General features: G+C 40.0%; 1 protein-coding gene across 1 annotated transcript in view; it reads left to right on the forward strand.

Moving 5' to 3' along the window:
* CNTLN (centlein) overlaps window positions 1-17,193 on the forward strand; it is a 245,707-nt gene that overhangs the window by 207,983 nt on the left and 20,531 nt on the right. Inside the window, exons 28-32 of the mRNA XM_038769522.1 lie at window positions 1,601-1,789; window positions 5,245-5,342; window positions 6,866-6,992; window positions 9,034-9,171; window positions 9,800-9,985. Of these exons, the coding sequence (XP_038625450.1) occupies window positions 1,601-1,789; window positions 5,245-5,342; window positions 6,866-6,992; window positions 9,034-9,171; window positions 9,800-9,985 (738 nt within the window). The remainder of the gene's footprint in view (window positions 1-1,600; window positions 1,790-5,244; window positions 5,343-6,865; window positions 6,993-9,033; window positions 9,172-9,799; window positions 9,986-17,193) is intronic.

Consider the following 17,193-nt stretch of genomic DNA (forward strand, 5'->3'; position numbering starts at 1 on the left):
CCATTTTACAGATGAGGTAACTGAGGCACAGAGAAGTTAAGTGACTTGGCCAAGGTCACACAGCTGACAAGTGGCTTAGGGGGGATTAGAACCCATGACCTTTGACTCCCAAGCCCGTGCTCTTTCCACTAAGCCACGCTGCTTCTCCGTGACAGAGCCAGGACTAGAACCTAGGTCCCCCAACCCCTAGGCCCTCACTCCCCCATCTAGGCTACACCATATCTCTACTTATTCTGTCATACTCTCCCAAGCACTTCACATAGTAAGCACTCAGTAAATACCATTGATTGACTGACTGAACACTTACAGAATCACAGTTGTCTTCGGACCACAGCAGAAGATAGCAGACAAGATCTTTGCATCACATTAGTTATAGAATAAGTACAGAGAGCAGCCCCAAAGCCTCTATACAATTTTCCTAGACCTAATCATAAGTACATCATAAGTATAGCCAGATTCTGGAAATTGAGTAGCGAAATTTGGCTACCTTGAAAACTTCATTGAAATTCTGAAACTACTTTGTCATGGCATGCTGGCCATGTCAAAAGTTAAGGCACCCAGTCAGCCCCACAGCACTTTTGTACATATCTGTAATTCAATTATTTTTATTAACGTCTGCCTCCCCCACTAGACTGTAAGTTCATTGTGGGAGGGGAATGTGTCTATTTGTTACATTGTACTTTCCCAAGTGCTTAGTACAGTGCTCTGAACACAGTAAGTGCTCAATAAATAAAACTGACTGACTGACTCTCCACCTTAATTTGCTGATCTCCTACTATGGTCCATCTCACCCACTTCACTCCTCTAAAGCCAAATTACTCACTGTAGTTCAATCTCATCTGTCTCTCACTAACAACCTCCTACCCACATCCTCCCTCTGGCCTGGAACTCCCTTCCCCTTTTTATCTGATAGTCCACCACTTTCTCCGTCTTCAAAACCCTCCTAAAATGATGTGTGCTCCAAGAAGCCTTCCCTGAGTAAGTCCTCATTTCCCTACCCACCGTCCCCCTCATCATCACCTATGCACTTGTCTGTGTACCCCTTAAGCACTTTGATACTCACACCAGTCCCATAGCACTTAGGTACCTATCCTTATACCTTGCCATTTCCCCTTTCTGGAATTTATTCCTATGTCTTTCTCTCCCTCAAGACTGTAAACTTCTTAAGGGCAACCAACTCTGTTGTATTGTACTCCCCCAAATGCTTAGTACAATTCTCTGCAGACCGTTAGCGCTCAATAAATACCACTGAATGATTGAATGACTGAGGGTGCCCTGTCTGATACATTCCCCAACAGCAGTAGTTCAGTAAAACAAATTGTAGGAAGCTCTATCCAGTCGATTTATTCTACACACACATACTGGACAATGCAACAGCATTTTTTCTTTTTGCAAATGTAATTCAACATGTGCCTTTTTAAAATTTAAGATTTTTTTAAAAGATTGTAACTGGAATAATGCAGTACTAAACCTTCATTTTCATTAGAAACAGTTTTCTCTACTATGAAAGAAGACACTCGTGTCTGAATTTATCTGAGATCTAGAAGATTGTGTATTTCGAAAATAACTAGTTATTGTTTTATTCCTGAAAATAAAACAGAAACTGAATTCTGACTTGGCTGAGCTTCGTAAAGAGAGAGATGATTTGCATAGAAAATTAGAATCTGCATCTGTAGCCACATGTTTAACAGATCTCTCCACTGTAACTTCTCAACCAATCCAAGTTGCACCATCAGACTCTTCAAAGAATATAGATACTGAAATGAAGCACCTACAGTGTAAACTCAAGGTAATTGTAAAGATCATTTAAATACTCATGTAGCATTAATGCTCACATTTTTTAATGTCACAAAGATGAATTTATTATTGAACATGAATGTTGGTCAGGAAAATTTGCCAAGCAGTCTCAATTAACAACACAGACTGTGACACTTCTAGACTGTGAGCCCACTGTTGGGTAGGGACCGTTTCTATATGCTGCCAACTTGTACTTCCCAAGCGCTTAGTACAGTGCTCTGCACACACTAAGTGCTCAATAAATACGATTGAATGAATGAGTGAACACACAAAAAAGAGATTGGAAACGAGGAATAATTTAAATTTTTGAAATGTGCTATAATGCCATCGCAAAGAATTCACTGAAATAAGACTCTTTGAGATATGGAATTATTAATAGGAGACCTGAAATTTAAATCTGACCCGATTTCTGCATACATTTTCTTAAATGTTCTGTAAATTTCTGGTTTTGCTCTTTAGAGGCTTTTGAAAAGCTTCTAATGGTTCTCAATAAAATAGTAATAATAATAATAAAATAATGGGTTTGCTCTAGAGGCTTTTGAAAAGCTTCTAATGCTTTTCAATAAAATAACAATAATAATAAAAAAATGGTATTTGTTAAGCGCTTACTATGTGCTGAGCACTGTTCTAAGCACTGGGGTAGAACAACTATGCTCCACCACATAGTAATAATAATAATAATGGCATTTATTAAGCACTTACTATGTGCAAAGCACTGTTCTAAGCACTGGGGAGGTTACAAGGTGATCAGGTTGTCCCATGGGGGGCTCACAGTCTTCATCCCCATTTTACAGATAAGGTAACTGAGGCACCGAGAAGTTAAGTGACTCGCCCAAAGTCACACAGCTAATTGGCTGAACGCTTGGGAAGTACAAATCGGCAACATATTCATTCATATTTATTGAGCGCTTACTGTGTGCAGAGCACTGGACTAAGCATTGGGAAGTCCAAGTCGGCAACATATAGAGATGGTTCCTACCCAACAACGGGCTCATATAGTGGCGGTCCTAATAATGATGGTATTTGTTAAGCGCTTACAGTCTAGAAGGGGGAGACAGACAACAAAACAAAACATGTGGACGGGTGTCAAGTCATCAGAACAAATAGAAATAAAGGTAGATGCACATCATTAACAAAATCACTAGAATAGTAAATATGTACAAGTAAAATACATAGAGTAATAAATCTGTACAAACATATAGACAGGTGCTGTGGGGAGGGGAAGGAGATAGGATGAGGGGCTGGGGAGGAGGAGAGGAAAAAGGGGGCTCGGTGTGCAGAGCACTGTACTAAGCGCTTGGGAAGTACAAGTTGGCAACATACTAAGCGCTTGGGAAGTACAAGTTGGCAACATATAGAGACAGTCCTTACCCAACAGCGGGCTCATATAGTGGCGGTCCTAATAATGATGGTATTTGTTAAGCGCTTACTATGTGCCAAGCACTGTCCTAAGCGCTGGGGGAGATACAAGATGATCAGGTTGTCCCACGTGGGGCTCAGTCTCAATTCCCGTTTTACAGATGAGGTCGCTGAAGCACAGAGAAGGTAAGTGACTTGCCCAAAGTCACACAGCTGATAAGTGGCGAAGTCGGGATTAGAACCCACGTCCTCTGACTTCCCAAGCCCGGGCTGTTTTCCACTAAGCCACTCTGCCTCTTCCCCACCCCGATGGGGGCCTCATGTGATCCACACCTCAGGGCATGGCCTGAGGGGACCCAGAACTCAAGAAGCAGTGTGGCCTAGTGGATAGAACACGGGCCTGGGAGTTGGAAGGACTTGGGCTCTAATCTTGAGTCCACCACTTCTCTGCTGAAATGATAATTATAATAATAATAATATTAATGGCATTTGTTAAGCGCTTACTAGGTGCCAAGCACTGTTCTAAGCACTTGGGAGGATACAAGGTGATCAGGTTGTCCCACATAGGGCTCACAGTCTTCATCCCCGTTTGACAGATGAGGTCACTGAGGCCCAGAGAAGTGAAGTGACTTGCCCAAAGTCACACAGCTGATAGTAGAGACAATCACATTGGAGACAATTGTAGTCATTTTCAAAATCCCATCAAAAATGAAAAACAATTATATATTTATAATATACATATATTGTATATATAGTAGCACTTTTATCAAAACCTGTTGATGCCTCAGGAGACAATGATTTGATTAGAGTTTTCATCTCTTTCTTGCTATACTATTCTCAAAGAGAGCCTATTCAGGGAACATGTCTGCCAACTCTGTTATATTGTACTCTCCCAAGTGCTTAGTATAGTACTCTTCACATAGTAAGTGCTTAATAAATAAAATTGATGCATTCAATAAATAGCATTGATTGATTCAGTTCCACAGTGTTTTCATATCAAATACTAGCCTTGGATTTAGATTCAACAAACTTATCAACCCACCAAAAGTTTCATCAGTGTACGAAAACCTAGCTCTTCTCGACTTCCAATAAGCTTTATTTCTAAATAAACACTCCCTACCTGTTACTTCCCATCCAAGACGCCAAACGTAAGCCCTTTGAAAGATAAGCAATGGCTCCTAGTGGATAGAGCATGGGTTTGGGAGTCAGAAGGACCTGGGTTATAATCCCAACTCTGCCATTTGTCTGCTATGTGACCTTGTGCAAGTCAGTTCACTTCTCTGTGCCTCAATTAGCTCCTCTGAAAAAGAATATAAATAAATATCAAGAACAGATGGGCCTATAAGCAGCAATGATATTGATTTGGGGCAAAAATAATGTTAAATGAAGGTGTTTAGACCAGGGTTGAATTCTTGCACCTCTGTTAACCTTTCAACACTTTTTCATTGTTGTTTTTAAATGGTATTTGTTAAGTGCTTACTATGTACCAGGCACTATACTAAGCACTGGGGTAGATACAAGGTAATCAATTTGGACACAGTCCACATCCCACATGAGATTCACAGTCTTAACCCCCATTTTAAAGATGAGGTAACTGAGGCACAGAGAATTGAAGTGACTTGAACAAGGTCATACAGCAGTCAAGTGGCAGAACGGATTAGATCCCAGGTCCTCTGACTTCAGGATCATGCTCTTTCCACCAGGTCACACTGCAGTTCCCAGCAAATACATATTTCACATCCATGCATACACACACCTTTTCTGTTGCATACTGAGTGCATTTTGAATGGCTAGTTACTACACTTCTATTGTCATACTGTTACAGGGCATGTTTTAATTCCCTTTTAAATGCAAATGGAAATATTTTCATTTGAACAGTAGGATTTGTAATGTGTTTTTTTTTTTAACAAGGCTGTAAATATGGCTTGTGGGTTACCATTTTTCAATATTCTATCTTTGTGATGCTTTAGGCTAAATGGAATCATGTTTATTATTCATTTTAGTAGTTCACTCCAGCTGTTGGGAATTATGTAATCAATGCAGTATAATGCAAGTTAGTTTTGTTTTGATGAGTATTTTTTAACCTAGAATGTGACTAATAAAATCACTAAACAGTCATCAACCATAAAGTCTCTGAAAAATCAAGTCCAGGAAAAGGATGACCGGATCCGAGAATTGCAAGAAAAGTATGTTTTTCTTATTTCTAACCATTGTATTTGGTGCCACCAAGTGGCGGTTCTAAATTATTTAAATATTATCATTTTAAACATAGAAGTATAATACTTAAATTTGTGTTGAAAGCCTCCCCCTGCCCCATTGTTTTTCTTCAAGATACATCTTAGACATTGTGTAAGACTAAAATTTAGGGACTAAGCAGCACAAACCAAGATCACATTTCATACTACTACTACTAATAATAATAATAACAATGATGGCATTTAGTTAGCACTTACTATGTGCAAAGCACTGGGGAGTTGCAAGGGGATCAGGTTGTCCCATGGGGGGCTCACAGTCTTCATCGCCATTTTACAGATGAGGTAACTGAGGCCCAGAGAAGTTAAGTGACTTGTCCAAAGTCACACAGCTGACAAGTGGTGAAGCCGGGATTTGAACCCATGACCTTTGATTCCAAAGCCCGGGCTCTTTCCACTGAGCCACGCTTAACTGGTTACAATTTCTGCGTTGCAATAAGAATATTGAAAATCATATTTCAGACCCCAGAAACAACTTATTTCTTCTTAAAGTAAGTCTAAACGAATTGCTTGGCAGAACTTAGAAGACTCTTTCAAATCGGGTAATTCTTTGCCAAGGGACTAAGAGATATGTCAAAATTTAGATACTTAAACCAATCTAAATGCCCAGGATTATATTTGTTAAAAGTGCAAAAAGACAGCTTTGTTGCATATTTTGAAATGATTAAAGCTTTTAAAATTTTGTTTTTTCTGAAGTAATTTATAAAATGCAATCCCCTTGTTCCGTTCTAGTTATATCAAAATAGATTTTCTTCCACATTTAGTTAATGGTTATACTGTAGTTCAATTGCCATAAGATAGGTTGTTAAATGAATTTCGTGCTTGAATAGGTATCCTAACACTATGATTAAGACACATATGTTTATTTCAGGAATGATACCTTAAAATTTATGCTAAAGGATTAGATCAGTTATGAACTGTAAATTGCTAAAAAAAAGAAAGAAAACAATGATCAGAATTGAATTTTTAGTGGAACTAACTTTTGGCACAATCAAAATGTAAGGGATTTTGCTATTTTGGTTTTGTAATATTTTACATAATTGCTTATAAAACTATGTAGCTGTCCCATTGATGTTATCAATAATTCTTAGTATTATGTAAAGTTATGAATAAAAATATATCATTTTAAATATAGTTATTTAGCCAATATCAGAAAATGAGCACAATTACACTCGTTTCAGACATTTTTCTTCAATAGAGAAAATAGAGTATGTATACATTTCATCATAAATGTCTCACTGGTAGAAATGTAGCATTATAAAACTGCTATGTAGATTGCATAAAGAAGTAAAATTGATATAAATATGAATTAAGCTGCTTCTAGTCCAAATGTTCCTGCCAGATTCTTTTTTTTAATGATGAGTTAAAGTAATATGCATTAGCTCTATGCAAAACCTTCTCCTTTAAAACATTACACCAGACTGTGGATAACATATCTTTTTTCTCCTTTTCTCAAGGGTTTCTCGGATGGAGAGGGATGTACATATGAAGAGGCATTTGATAGAGGATTTAAGATCTCGTCTAAAAGTAAACCAGGAAACTGATAAGAGCTTCAATGAGGTGCTAGAAAATTTTGAGAAAAAGGTATCATTCATTTATTACTTGGACTGAGCATATTTTTTAATTACTTGACGAACAGAAATCAAACCCAAATGTGTCCAGCACATTATATGTTCCTGATGTGTTTATGTGAAACGATCACATTAAAAATATTTATACAATTATATAATTTATTGTTATTTAATTTTGAAATTGGAAAGTAGGCTGGATACAGTAATTTCATTTGCAGGTTAGTAGGAATATAATAAGTTTTTTTCAGTATCACAAAATTCCGAGGTCAAAGATTTTGTCACTATATATATAAATTAATTGACATAAAAATAAACAGAAATACATCCACCCCTTTTGACAACTTTGTAAACAACGAGCTATGTCAGTAATTAATATATCCTTTTAATATTTCACCATTTAGATTTTGTGCTTAGTTTGAAATGCCATGCAGTAATACGTGAGATGTAAGTATATGTTATTATAAAATGGATGATCCTAATAATTTATTGCTGGGTACATTTAATTCAGTGAACCAGGGCCATCTGATCTCTAAAATCAGAGCAAGGGAATAGTTCTCTGTACAGTTAGTTGTGTAACATCTGACCCCAAAATAGGAAGAAGCAATTTGCCAACTAAGAGGTATGTTGATTCCCTCAGAAGGAAGGTGCTGGCTCCACACCTCATCCAGTAGTCTGGGCTTTGGCAATCATTAAGCACCGTCAGCTCCAGAGAGAGCTACATTCTTACCTTCCTTGCTAGATGTAAGGTACCATTAAGGAATCAGCTCAAACAGAGGAAAGAATAAAATATAGAGGGAGGAAGACAATACATGATTTTGTTTTTTCTAAAAATAGATATTTGCTGTAGTTGTTTTTCTTAAAAATATTTGAGAATCCTCCTGAAGAGTCGGTGCACCTATAGATTCTTTGACTCTTATTCATATCCTAAATTCACAGCCTCCTCCTGGAAACATTATCCAACTTAGGCTTCACTGACAATGTCCTCTCCTGGTTCTCCTCCTGTGGCACAGTCTCTTTCACAGGCTCCTCCTCTGCCTCCTATCCTCCAACTGTAGGAGTTCCTCAAGGCTCAGTTCTGGGTCCTCTTCTATTCTCCATCTATAAAACTCCCATGGATAACTCATTTGCTCCCATGCCTTCAACTACCATGTCTATGCAGATCATTCCCAAATCTACATTTCCAGCCCTGATGTCTCGCATTTTTTCCTGCCTTCAAGACATCGCTACTTGGATGTGCAGCCGACACCTCAAGCTCAACATGTCCAAAACAGAACTCCTTATCGTCCCACCCAAACCCTGTCCTCTCCATGATTTTCACTTCACTGTAGACAGCACCACCATCGTTCCTGTGTTACTCAACCCACATATTCCCCTCTAGACTCATTGTGGGCAGGGAATGTGACTGTTTATTGTTGTATTGTACTCTCCCAAGTGCTTGGTACAGTGCTCTTCACACAGTAAGTGCTCAGTAAATATGATTGATAAATAATAGCTTTGAATTTTTTATTTCTCATTAAAGAGCATGTGAAAGGTATCAAAGTTATTTCATATTATATTGCCTGGTCCCTAAGGAAAATAAAGTAGTATATGCTGTATGTGAAAAATGAACTATTAATTTATATATGCTTACGTTTGTTTTGATCTGTAAACAATTACGAGCTACCTAAGGGAACCTAGATTAGTAAATGTAAGGGTGTTTTCAGCTCTCCCTTTTATAAAGTATCAGCTCTTTGTGGAGTACAACTAAATACTATCAGATAACAGACAAATATAAGTTCTTTTATACATTCCTGAATGTTTCGTGAACTTTCAAGTATGCTATCAGATTGTGTCTCTGTTGATACACAGCTTAGTCTTTCTGAAGTACTGTTACTTTTCATTTAAAATGTCAGTATTATAAGATTCACCAGTCATTGAATTTGGGTACCATTTTTGAAGAACAAGCCAATTTCAATTCACTCCTACTTTTATTTCAGATTATTTGGTCCTCAGTCTAAATAACTAATGTAAAATGTCTCGGTCAATAGTGCAGTTATCTTGTACTTTTATTTTAGGTGAAGACATTGACTGAAGACTGTTCTAACAAGAAAGCGTCAATTGATTCACTAAAGCAAAGGCTTAATGTGGCTGTAAGGGAGAAGTCACAGTATGAACAGATGTATCACAAAGCTAAAGATGAGCTGGGAAAAAAGGTATATTGTTAAAACCTTCCTGATGTTAATCTTAAGTATTCCTTCTGTCCTTTTCAGTTTTCATCTTTCTTTTCACAGCAAGAAATCCTTTAAACCTGTATTCCTCAATTAGTTCAAGTAATCACCATTTAATTATGTGCATGTTCTTGTCCTTTTTGTGTTGAGGACTGATGTGCTTCTGCTAGAGAAGGCTTATGATTTCATTCAATTTGACTGATATCCATGATGCCTAATTATTAGTGAGGAGGCAGAAAATGCAGCACATGGCTACACTTTCTGATGGATCTTCTACAATTATGAATAACTTTCTGGTTGATAGTCCAATATGTATTTTTCATCTGAATTAATTTCAGTTCTACAATTCTCCTTTGTGACTTAAAAGTAAAATATACTAACCATGTCAAATCCTTTAAATTATGAAAAACAATTATGAATTTAGGACTATGTTACTGGAAATACGTATAAATAAAATCATATCTGCCCATTCAGTAAGGATCATGGTTATATTGGACTTTGTGCTATTTTATGCAGATTAACTGTACCAAATCCTTCCACAAATGTGTGTCAGCCTCTAGTGAGTACAGCACTAGGTGATGAATTGTAAATTGTTCCTATTTACAACTTTCAGGATCTCAGGCTTAGTAACCTACTAAGTAAAGTGACAGAGACTGAAACTGCTATGTCAGACCTGGAGAACACTGCATCTCAACAGCTCCATGAATTGGCAATACAAAGTAGACAGAATTTGGAGGGAGTTAAAAAGAAACTGATCTCGGCCAATGACAGGGTGGAAGAATTCATCACATTTGTCAAGGTTTGAGGTTTTCTTTCCATGTTTAACAAAGTATATTTCTAGATATGTGAAGCTGGTGCCTTGCTTTTGGTCCAGGGGATAGAGCAGTGCTCTGGAAATCAGGGAACCTGGGTTCTAGTCCCAGTTCTGCCTGCTGGGACTTCTGCTGCTAATCTCCTCACCGTACCTCGTTCTCGCCTGTCCCTCCATCGACCCCCGGCCCACGTCATCCCCCGGGCCTGGAATGCCCTCCCTCTGCCCATCCGCCAAGCTAGCTCTCTTCCTCCCTTCAAGGCCCTACTGAGAGCTCACCTCCTCCAGGAGGCCTTCCCATACTGAGCCCCTTCCTTCCTCTCCCCCTCGTCCCCCCTCCATCCCCCCATCTTACCTCCTTCCCTTCCCCACAGCACCTGTATATATGTATATATGTTTGTGCATATTTATTACTCTGTTTATTTTACTTGTACATATCTATACTATTTATTTTATTTTGTTAGTATGTTTGGTTTTGTTCTCTGTCTCCCCCTTTTAGACTGTGAGCCCACTGCTGGGTAGGGACTGTCTCTATATGTTGCCAACTTGTACTTCCCAAGCGCTTAGTACAGTGCTCTGCACACAGTAAGCACTCAATAAATACGATTGATGATGATGATGATCAATCGTCAAGATTTCTGACTGAAGGACCACGTAGGACAGTGCTTTGCACATCGTAAGCGCTTAATAAATGCCATTATTAATATTATCATTAGGGCATTTAGCCAAGTGGACAGGCACAGCAGGAATACTGGAAAATAGCTGGTTAACGTGAGCATTAAAGACTGCAGTGGCTTCCAAAGCAACTGCCTATCGGGCTGTGACGCTACACATGTAGCTTTGGCACTCTGCTCTAGTCACATTTGCTATAAATGGGTGCTCCGCCTAAAATCCCTTGGCATGCACTTCACATGGTGCTGCACCCGTGGCCAATTCCACTCCGTGCAGCAGTGAAAGCATGGCTAGATAGGAAGGGAGAGCACAAGTAGGGATGAGCAAGCTACTGTCCCTCTAATCAGTTCTTCCCTGCAGGTTCTAGGCCCTGAAGTCTCAGCACAAGGGTTCAGTCATCTCCCTGATGGGAGACTCCATCACCCTCCTCCTCATCATCATCACCATCATCGCGGATGTGGCTTTATTTGTGGGTGCGTGTGGAAGTGTATCTGAAGATTCAGTCGTTCATTCGTAACTATTGAGCACTTACTGTGTGCAGAGCACTGTACTAAGCGCTTGGGAGAGTACAATATAACAATAAACAGACACATTCCCTGCCCACAATGAGCTTACATTCTAGAGGGGGAGACAGACATGAAGATTTGTATATGCGATACGGAGTAAGAAAACAAGACGTGAATGAGAACCCCTTCCATGTCATTTATATACTATCACTATCAACAACAAAAAAGTATTATCTTCTCTTTTTTAATCTCTCCTAAGGTTGTTGTAGAATAAAGGAAATTTGGGGTTGCCCAAGCTCAAATATGTGACTTTAGGCAAGTTACTTTCCTCTGAAAAATTGGGGATGCCAATATCTACTTTCCTCTGATAGGAATGTTGTGAATGTAATGAGTGTACTAGCCCCCTGAGCAACCAAAATGAAGCTAAAAAGTATGTAATTGTAATTTTATGTATTTATTTGGTTCAAATCATGGAACATCAGTGATGAAGTGGGGAAAAGCTAGGGATGTCAGATGGCACATTCCTTCAAACCTTAAGATTATCTGGGGGAAATTTGGCCAGAATTGGGCGGGGTTTTACAAAATAGGGCCAGTATAACGTCATCACATTATTACCAGTGAAAGTGTGTGACAGCAAGAGCGACTAGGGGTCTGGGTTTTTGCAGAGCCACCCTATCTTGGAAATTCCCCCTCACCCCACCTCACCCCCAAACATCGTCCACTTAGGAGAACCTGATCACTGGACGGAGGTCCTCCAGGAAGGCAGCTTTGTTTCGTACGCAGGTTATTCCCTGGTTCTGGAACCAGGATCACACAGGCCTAGAAGGGCTTGGAGCCAGAAGCAGCCACGTGAAGGACCCAGCCCTAAATGATTATAGATTTTATGAGTCTTAATCCATTTCTGGAATAACGAGGTGATCAGTGGCTGGAATCTGCTTTCTAATCATCAAAAGGTGATGATTAGTAGGGACTGTCTCTATATGTTGCCAATTTGTACTTCCCAAGCGCTTAGTACAGTGCTCTGCAAACAGTAAGCGCTCAATAAATACGATTGATGATGATGATGATGAAGAAGACACCATTGACAGTGAAATTCACATATAAATGCATGTGTGGCTGAAAAGGCCAATGAATAACCCATAGCCTGGCCACTCTGTGCACACAAAATGGCTGCCCTTTGTTGTGTTAAATTGCTTTTTTCAGTGCCTGTTTTCTCAGTACCTGATTGTAATTTTTCAATGCCTCCGTGTCTCTCATTCCTCAGGAAGCTTTTGCTCAGAAAGAGCCAATTCTTTCTTGATAGATCCTTGATCCTTGTAATTGACCCCCAGTTTTCAGCTGAAAAACAGCATTGTCTGAAACGCAGCATGGCCTAGTGGATAGAGCATGGGCCTATCAGAAGGACCTGGATTCTAATCCCAGCTCTGCCACTTGTCTGCTGTGTGACCTTGAGCAAGTCATTTCACTTCTCTGGCCTCAGTTAACCTCACCTGGAAAATGGGGATTAAGACTGTGGGCCCCTTGTGGGACAGGCACTGTGTCCAACCTGATTAGCTTGTATTTACCCCAGGGCTTAGAACAGTGCTTCACATATAGTAAGCACTTAACAAATACCATCATTATTATTAGTATCATTACTACTGAGTCTTTGAATCATTTCCTCTGCCCTCCTTGCTTTCACTTCCCAATTTCAGCTCTCCAAAGAGCAGTTCATTCATTCATTCAGTCGTATTTATTGAGCGCTTACTGTGTGCAGAGCACTGTATTAAGCGCCTGGGAAGTACAAGTGCTGTCATTCATACCCTTCACATGTCCCATCCAGTGTAGTTGGGTTTAGATTCATTCCTTCATTCAGTTGTATTTTTCGAGCACTTACTGTGTGCCTAGAACTGTACTAAGCACTTGGAAGAGTACAATACAACAATAAACAGTCACATTCCCTGCCCGCAGCGAGCTTACATGAGCAAAGCTTTGATACTAAGAGATTGGCTGCTTTCCAGATGCTGATATAACTGCTCAGAGCGCCAGATGTGGGGTCCTGTCCTGCCCAAGTCTTACAGCCTTAGAGAGGGTTGGATAACACTATACGTCTGCAATCAATCAATCGGTCAAGCAATGGTATTATTAACTGAGTGCTTACTGGGTGCAGAGTACTGTACTAAGCGCTTGGCAGTGGATAGTACAGCAAAGTTGGTAGACCCGTTCTCTGCCACAGTGAGCTTGGTCTGGAGCATGTTTGACAGTATTCCAAAGAATGTGTTGCCCCTCTTGATTTGGGTTTCAGCTTCTTTATCTCTCATTGATTGGGTCATTGGTCAGTGATGCCAGTAGAAATTTGGGAGTTTTCTAGTGTCTACCATCTCTGTTATAGTGTGTTCTCCCAAGTGCTTAGTACAGTGCTGTGCATACAAAAAGTGCTCAGTAAGGACCATCAATTGATAGTTCAGGGTAATCCATTATCTTGATTTTCTTTTTAACACCTGGCTGATTCGGTAAAAGTGTTTCAGCAATCATTTTAATTCTGCAAATCTTATCCTCTGGACAAATCAGACCCTGGACAAAAGGAAAGAGGGGAGCTGGTAAGACTGGAATATAGGAAAGTCTGGAATCAAAATTGGGCTGGGCTTCCAGGAGACTCTGTATCTCTGAAAATGATCCTTGGAGGGGAAATTGCCTGCCACCAAACAGCACCCAGCTTGGGTGAGTAGATGCCCCCTATTTCTTAATTCATCTTCCCTGGCTGAGCCTGGACCCATTCCAAGATGAGGAGAAGTGTGGCCTAGTGGAAAGAGCACAGGCCTGGGAGTCAGAGGACCTGGGTTCTAATCCCAGCTCCACTACATGCCTGCTGTATGACCTTGGGCAAGTCACTTCACCTCTCTGTGCCCAGTTAGCTTATCTGTAAAATGGGGATTGTCAATACCTGTCCTCCTCCTTACTGAGATTGTGAGGGACTCTGTTCGACATGATTATCATGCATCTTTCCCAGCGCTTAGAACAATGCTTGACACATAGTATGAACTTAACAAATATCGCAATTATTATCATTTTTATCCTGCAGGCCAGAAAACAGCTGAACATTTTGGGCATAGTTTGGTTGAGAAAACGACAGAAAACCCTCTTTTAAAAAGGGAGTGAAAGTGGAGCTGAAAAGTACAGGGCTCTGCACAAAGGGAACACTCAGTAAATACCACCAATTGAAGAATTGCCAGTAGCTCGAGAGAGCGCCCATTCCAGTTGGTGACACCACCATGCTTATCCATTTCTCCACCATCTTTTTCAACTCCCTTATTCAGTCTGTCACCAAATACTGTCAATTCTTCCTCCTTATTTCCAGAATCCATCCCTTCCCTTCCATCTAAATTCTCGCCACCCTAGCCCAGGCACTGTTCATATGCCAGCTTGACTACTTCAGCAGCTTCCTTACTAGTTTCCAATCTCACCCCTCTCCAGCCCATACTCCATTCTGCTCCTTGGATCACTATTCTGAAATGATGTTCTGCTCACACCTCGCCACTCCTCAGAAACTCCAAAGACTGCCCAGTTCTTTCTGAATCAAGCAGGCCATAGCATTGGCTTCAAAGCATTCAATCAGACCTTTCCACCAGTTCTCTTCACCTACTGCACGCCACTCACAATCTTTGTTTCTCTCAAAGTAACCTACTCTCTGCACTTTGATCTCAACTCTCCCGCCACCGACTTCTTGTTCATGCTCCTCTTCCACTTGTAACTCCTTTCTCTCTTTGTAACCAACAGTCCACAGCTCTCTCCCCACCCGTCAATGCCTTTTTGAGACATCTTCTCCAGGAGGTTTTCCCTGAGAAATTTCAATTCTTCCCACCTTTTACCTCCCAAATGCCACTTCAGTACTTCCTTGCCACCCAAACACGTAAATTACCACAATGCCATAGCATTTGCAGTATCTTATATATTTTCTTATTCCCCCTATCTCTGATGGGTGAAGCAGCATGGTGTAGTGGATAGAGCACAGGCCTGGGAGTCAGAAGGTCATGGATTCTAATCCTGGCTCCTCTACTTTTCTGCTGTGACACCTTGGGCAAATCACATAACTTCTCTGTACCTCAGTTCCTTTATCTGTAAAATGGGGATTAAGATTGTGAGCCCTGTGTGGGACAGGGACTGTGCCTGGCACATAGTAAGCACTTAATAAATACTATAATTATTTGTCTGTCATGTCTTTTAACGCTTTTGTACTCTCCCAAGTGCTCTGCACATGGTAGGCATTCATTAAATGCTATTGAGTGATTAAGAAAAAAGATTATCCTTCCCTTTCCTCTCCTCTCAGATAGCCTCTTTCAAATGAGAATGCTGCTCCCTGGGAACCTCTGTGTTCTATCATTGTACCACCTTTCAACTGCTTCCAGGCTAACGCCACATGCGTTTGCAGGTTCAACATGCTTGCTTGCCCTTTCTCTTGCATGGTGAGCCCTGTGTGGGATAGGGACTGTATTCAGTCTGATTGTCTTCTATCTACTCCAGCTCTTAGTCTAAGTACTTAATTCCATAATAGTATTAAGAATACTAATAATAATTGTGGTATTTGTTAAGCACTTAGTGCCAAGCACTGTACCGAGTGCTGGGGTAGATAATGTAAGATAATCAGGTCAGACACAGGCTGAGAAAGCTACAATGTAATCAGACTTCTCACAATCGAAGAGGAAGAATAAGCAGGAAATATCTCCATTTTACACATAAGGAAACTGAGTCGCAGAGAAGTTGACTTGCACAAGGTCATTCAGCAGGTAAGTGGCAGAGCAGGAACTAGAACCCAGATCTCCTGACTTCTAGTCCCTTGCTCTTTCCACTAGGCCACACTGTGTCCATATATACATTGGCAATACGTGGAACAGTCTCCTAGTGATCTAAAAGAATTAATGCTCCTTTTAAAGGGCAAATTAAGCAGAATGATTGAGAAGCAAATTGAGAAGAAGTGTGTCCTAGTGGGTAAAGCATAGGCCTGGGAGTCCAAGGACCTGAGTTCTAATCCCAGCTCTGCCACTTGTCTGCTGTGTGGCTATGGGAAAGTCACTTAATTTCTCTATGCCTCAATTACCTCATCTTTAAAGTGGGAATTACTAATACGAGCCCCAGGTGGGATATGGACGGTGTCCAACCTGATTAACTTGTAGTGCTTGGCACAGAGTAAATGCTAAATCCTTATCGTAAAATAATGATAAAAAAAATTGCCTGGGACAAATAGTATAGGGAGCAGTAGAAGGATGCAAGACTGTGTGGTTGTATTGATTAAAATGAGGTTTGCAAAATATGCAAACCCAATTAAATTTTTACAGCTATAACCAAATTCTAGAAAAGTATTTGTAAAGCTGATATAATTCATATCAACTGGAAATGCAACTCAATTGATCGAATCCCTTAAAAATAGTAAAATAGCATTGTGAAGTTTTACAGTTTGGTCATTTAACATGCCTCTATTCTACCATTGGGATCTTGTTCCAAGTTACGAAAAGGTTGATATATTAGCCTGCAAAGCAGTAATTCAGGGTATGGTGTCTTTTTAATAACCGTAGGCAGACAATGCAATATTTTGCCAGTGTTTATTCATGAAATGAAATGACAACTTTAGTCCTAGAACTGATCGATAAAAGAGAAACATGCATATATATTCATTTCATTAGATGAATTCATGAAAGACTATATAAAGGCAATTTTATAAGTTTATATAGGATGTCTGAGGTGTTTTTATTTTTTATATCATTACCCTGAAATTGATTGATATTGTTAACCAATTATTTTTAGTGGTACTTGTTAAGTGCTTACTAAGTGGCAGGCACTATAACAAACACTGGATTTACTAAGTGGCAGGCACTATAACAAACACTGGAGTAGAGGCAACATCATCAGGTTGGACACAGTCCCTCTCCCCTGTGGTAGTCAAATTTGGAGGGAGGAATATTTTACAAATGAGGTACGTGGGGTACAAAGTTAAGTGACTTGCCCACTTCACACAGCAGAGAAGTGGCAGAGCTGGGATTAGAA

Source organism: Tachyglossus aculeatus, chromosome X4 (assembly GCF_015852505.1).
Source record: "Tachyglossus aculeatus isolate mTacAcu1 chromosome X4, mTacAcu1.pri, whole genome shotgun sequence".
NCBI lineage: Eukaryota > Metazoa > Chordata > Mammalia > Monotremata > Tachyglossidae > Tachyglossus > Tachyglossus aculeatus.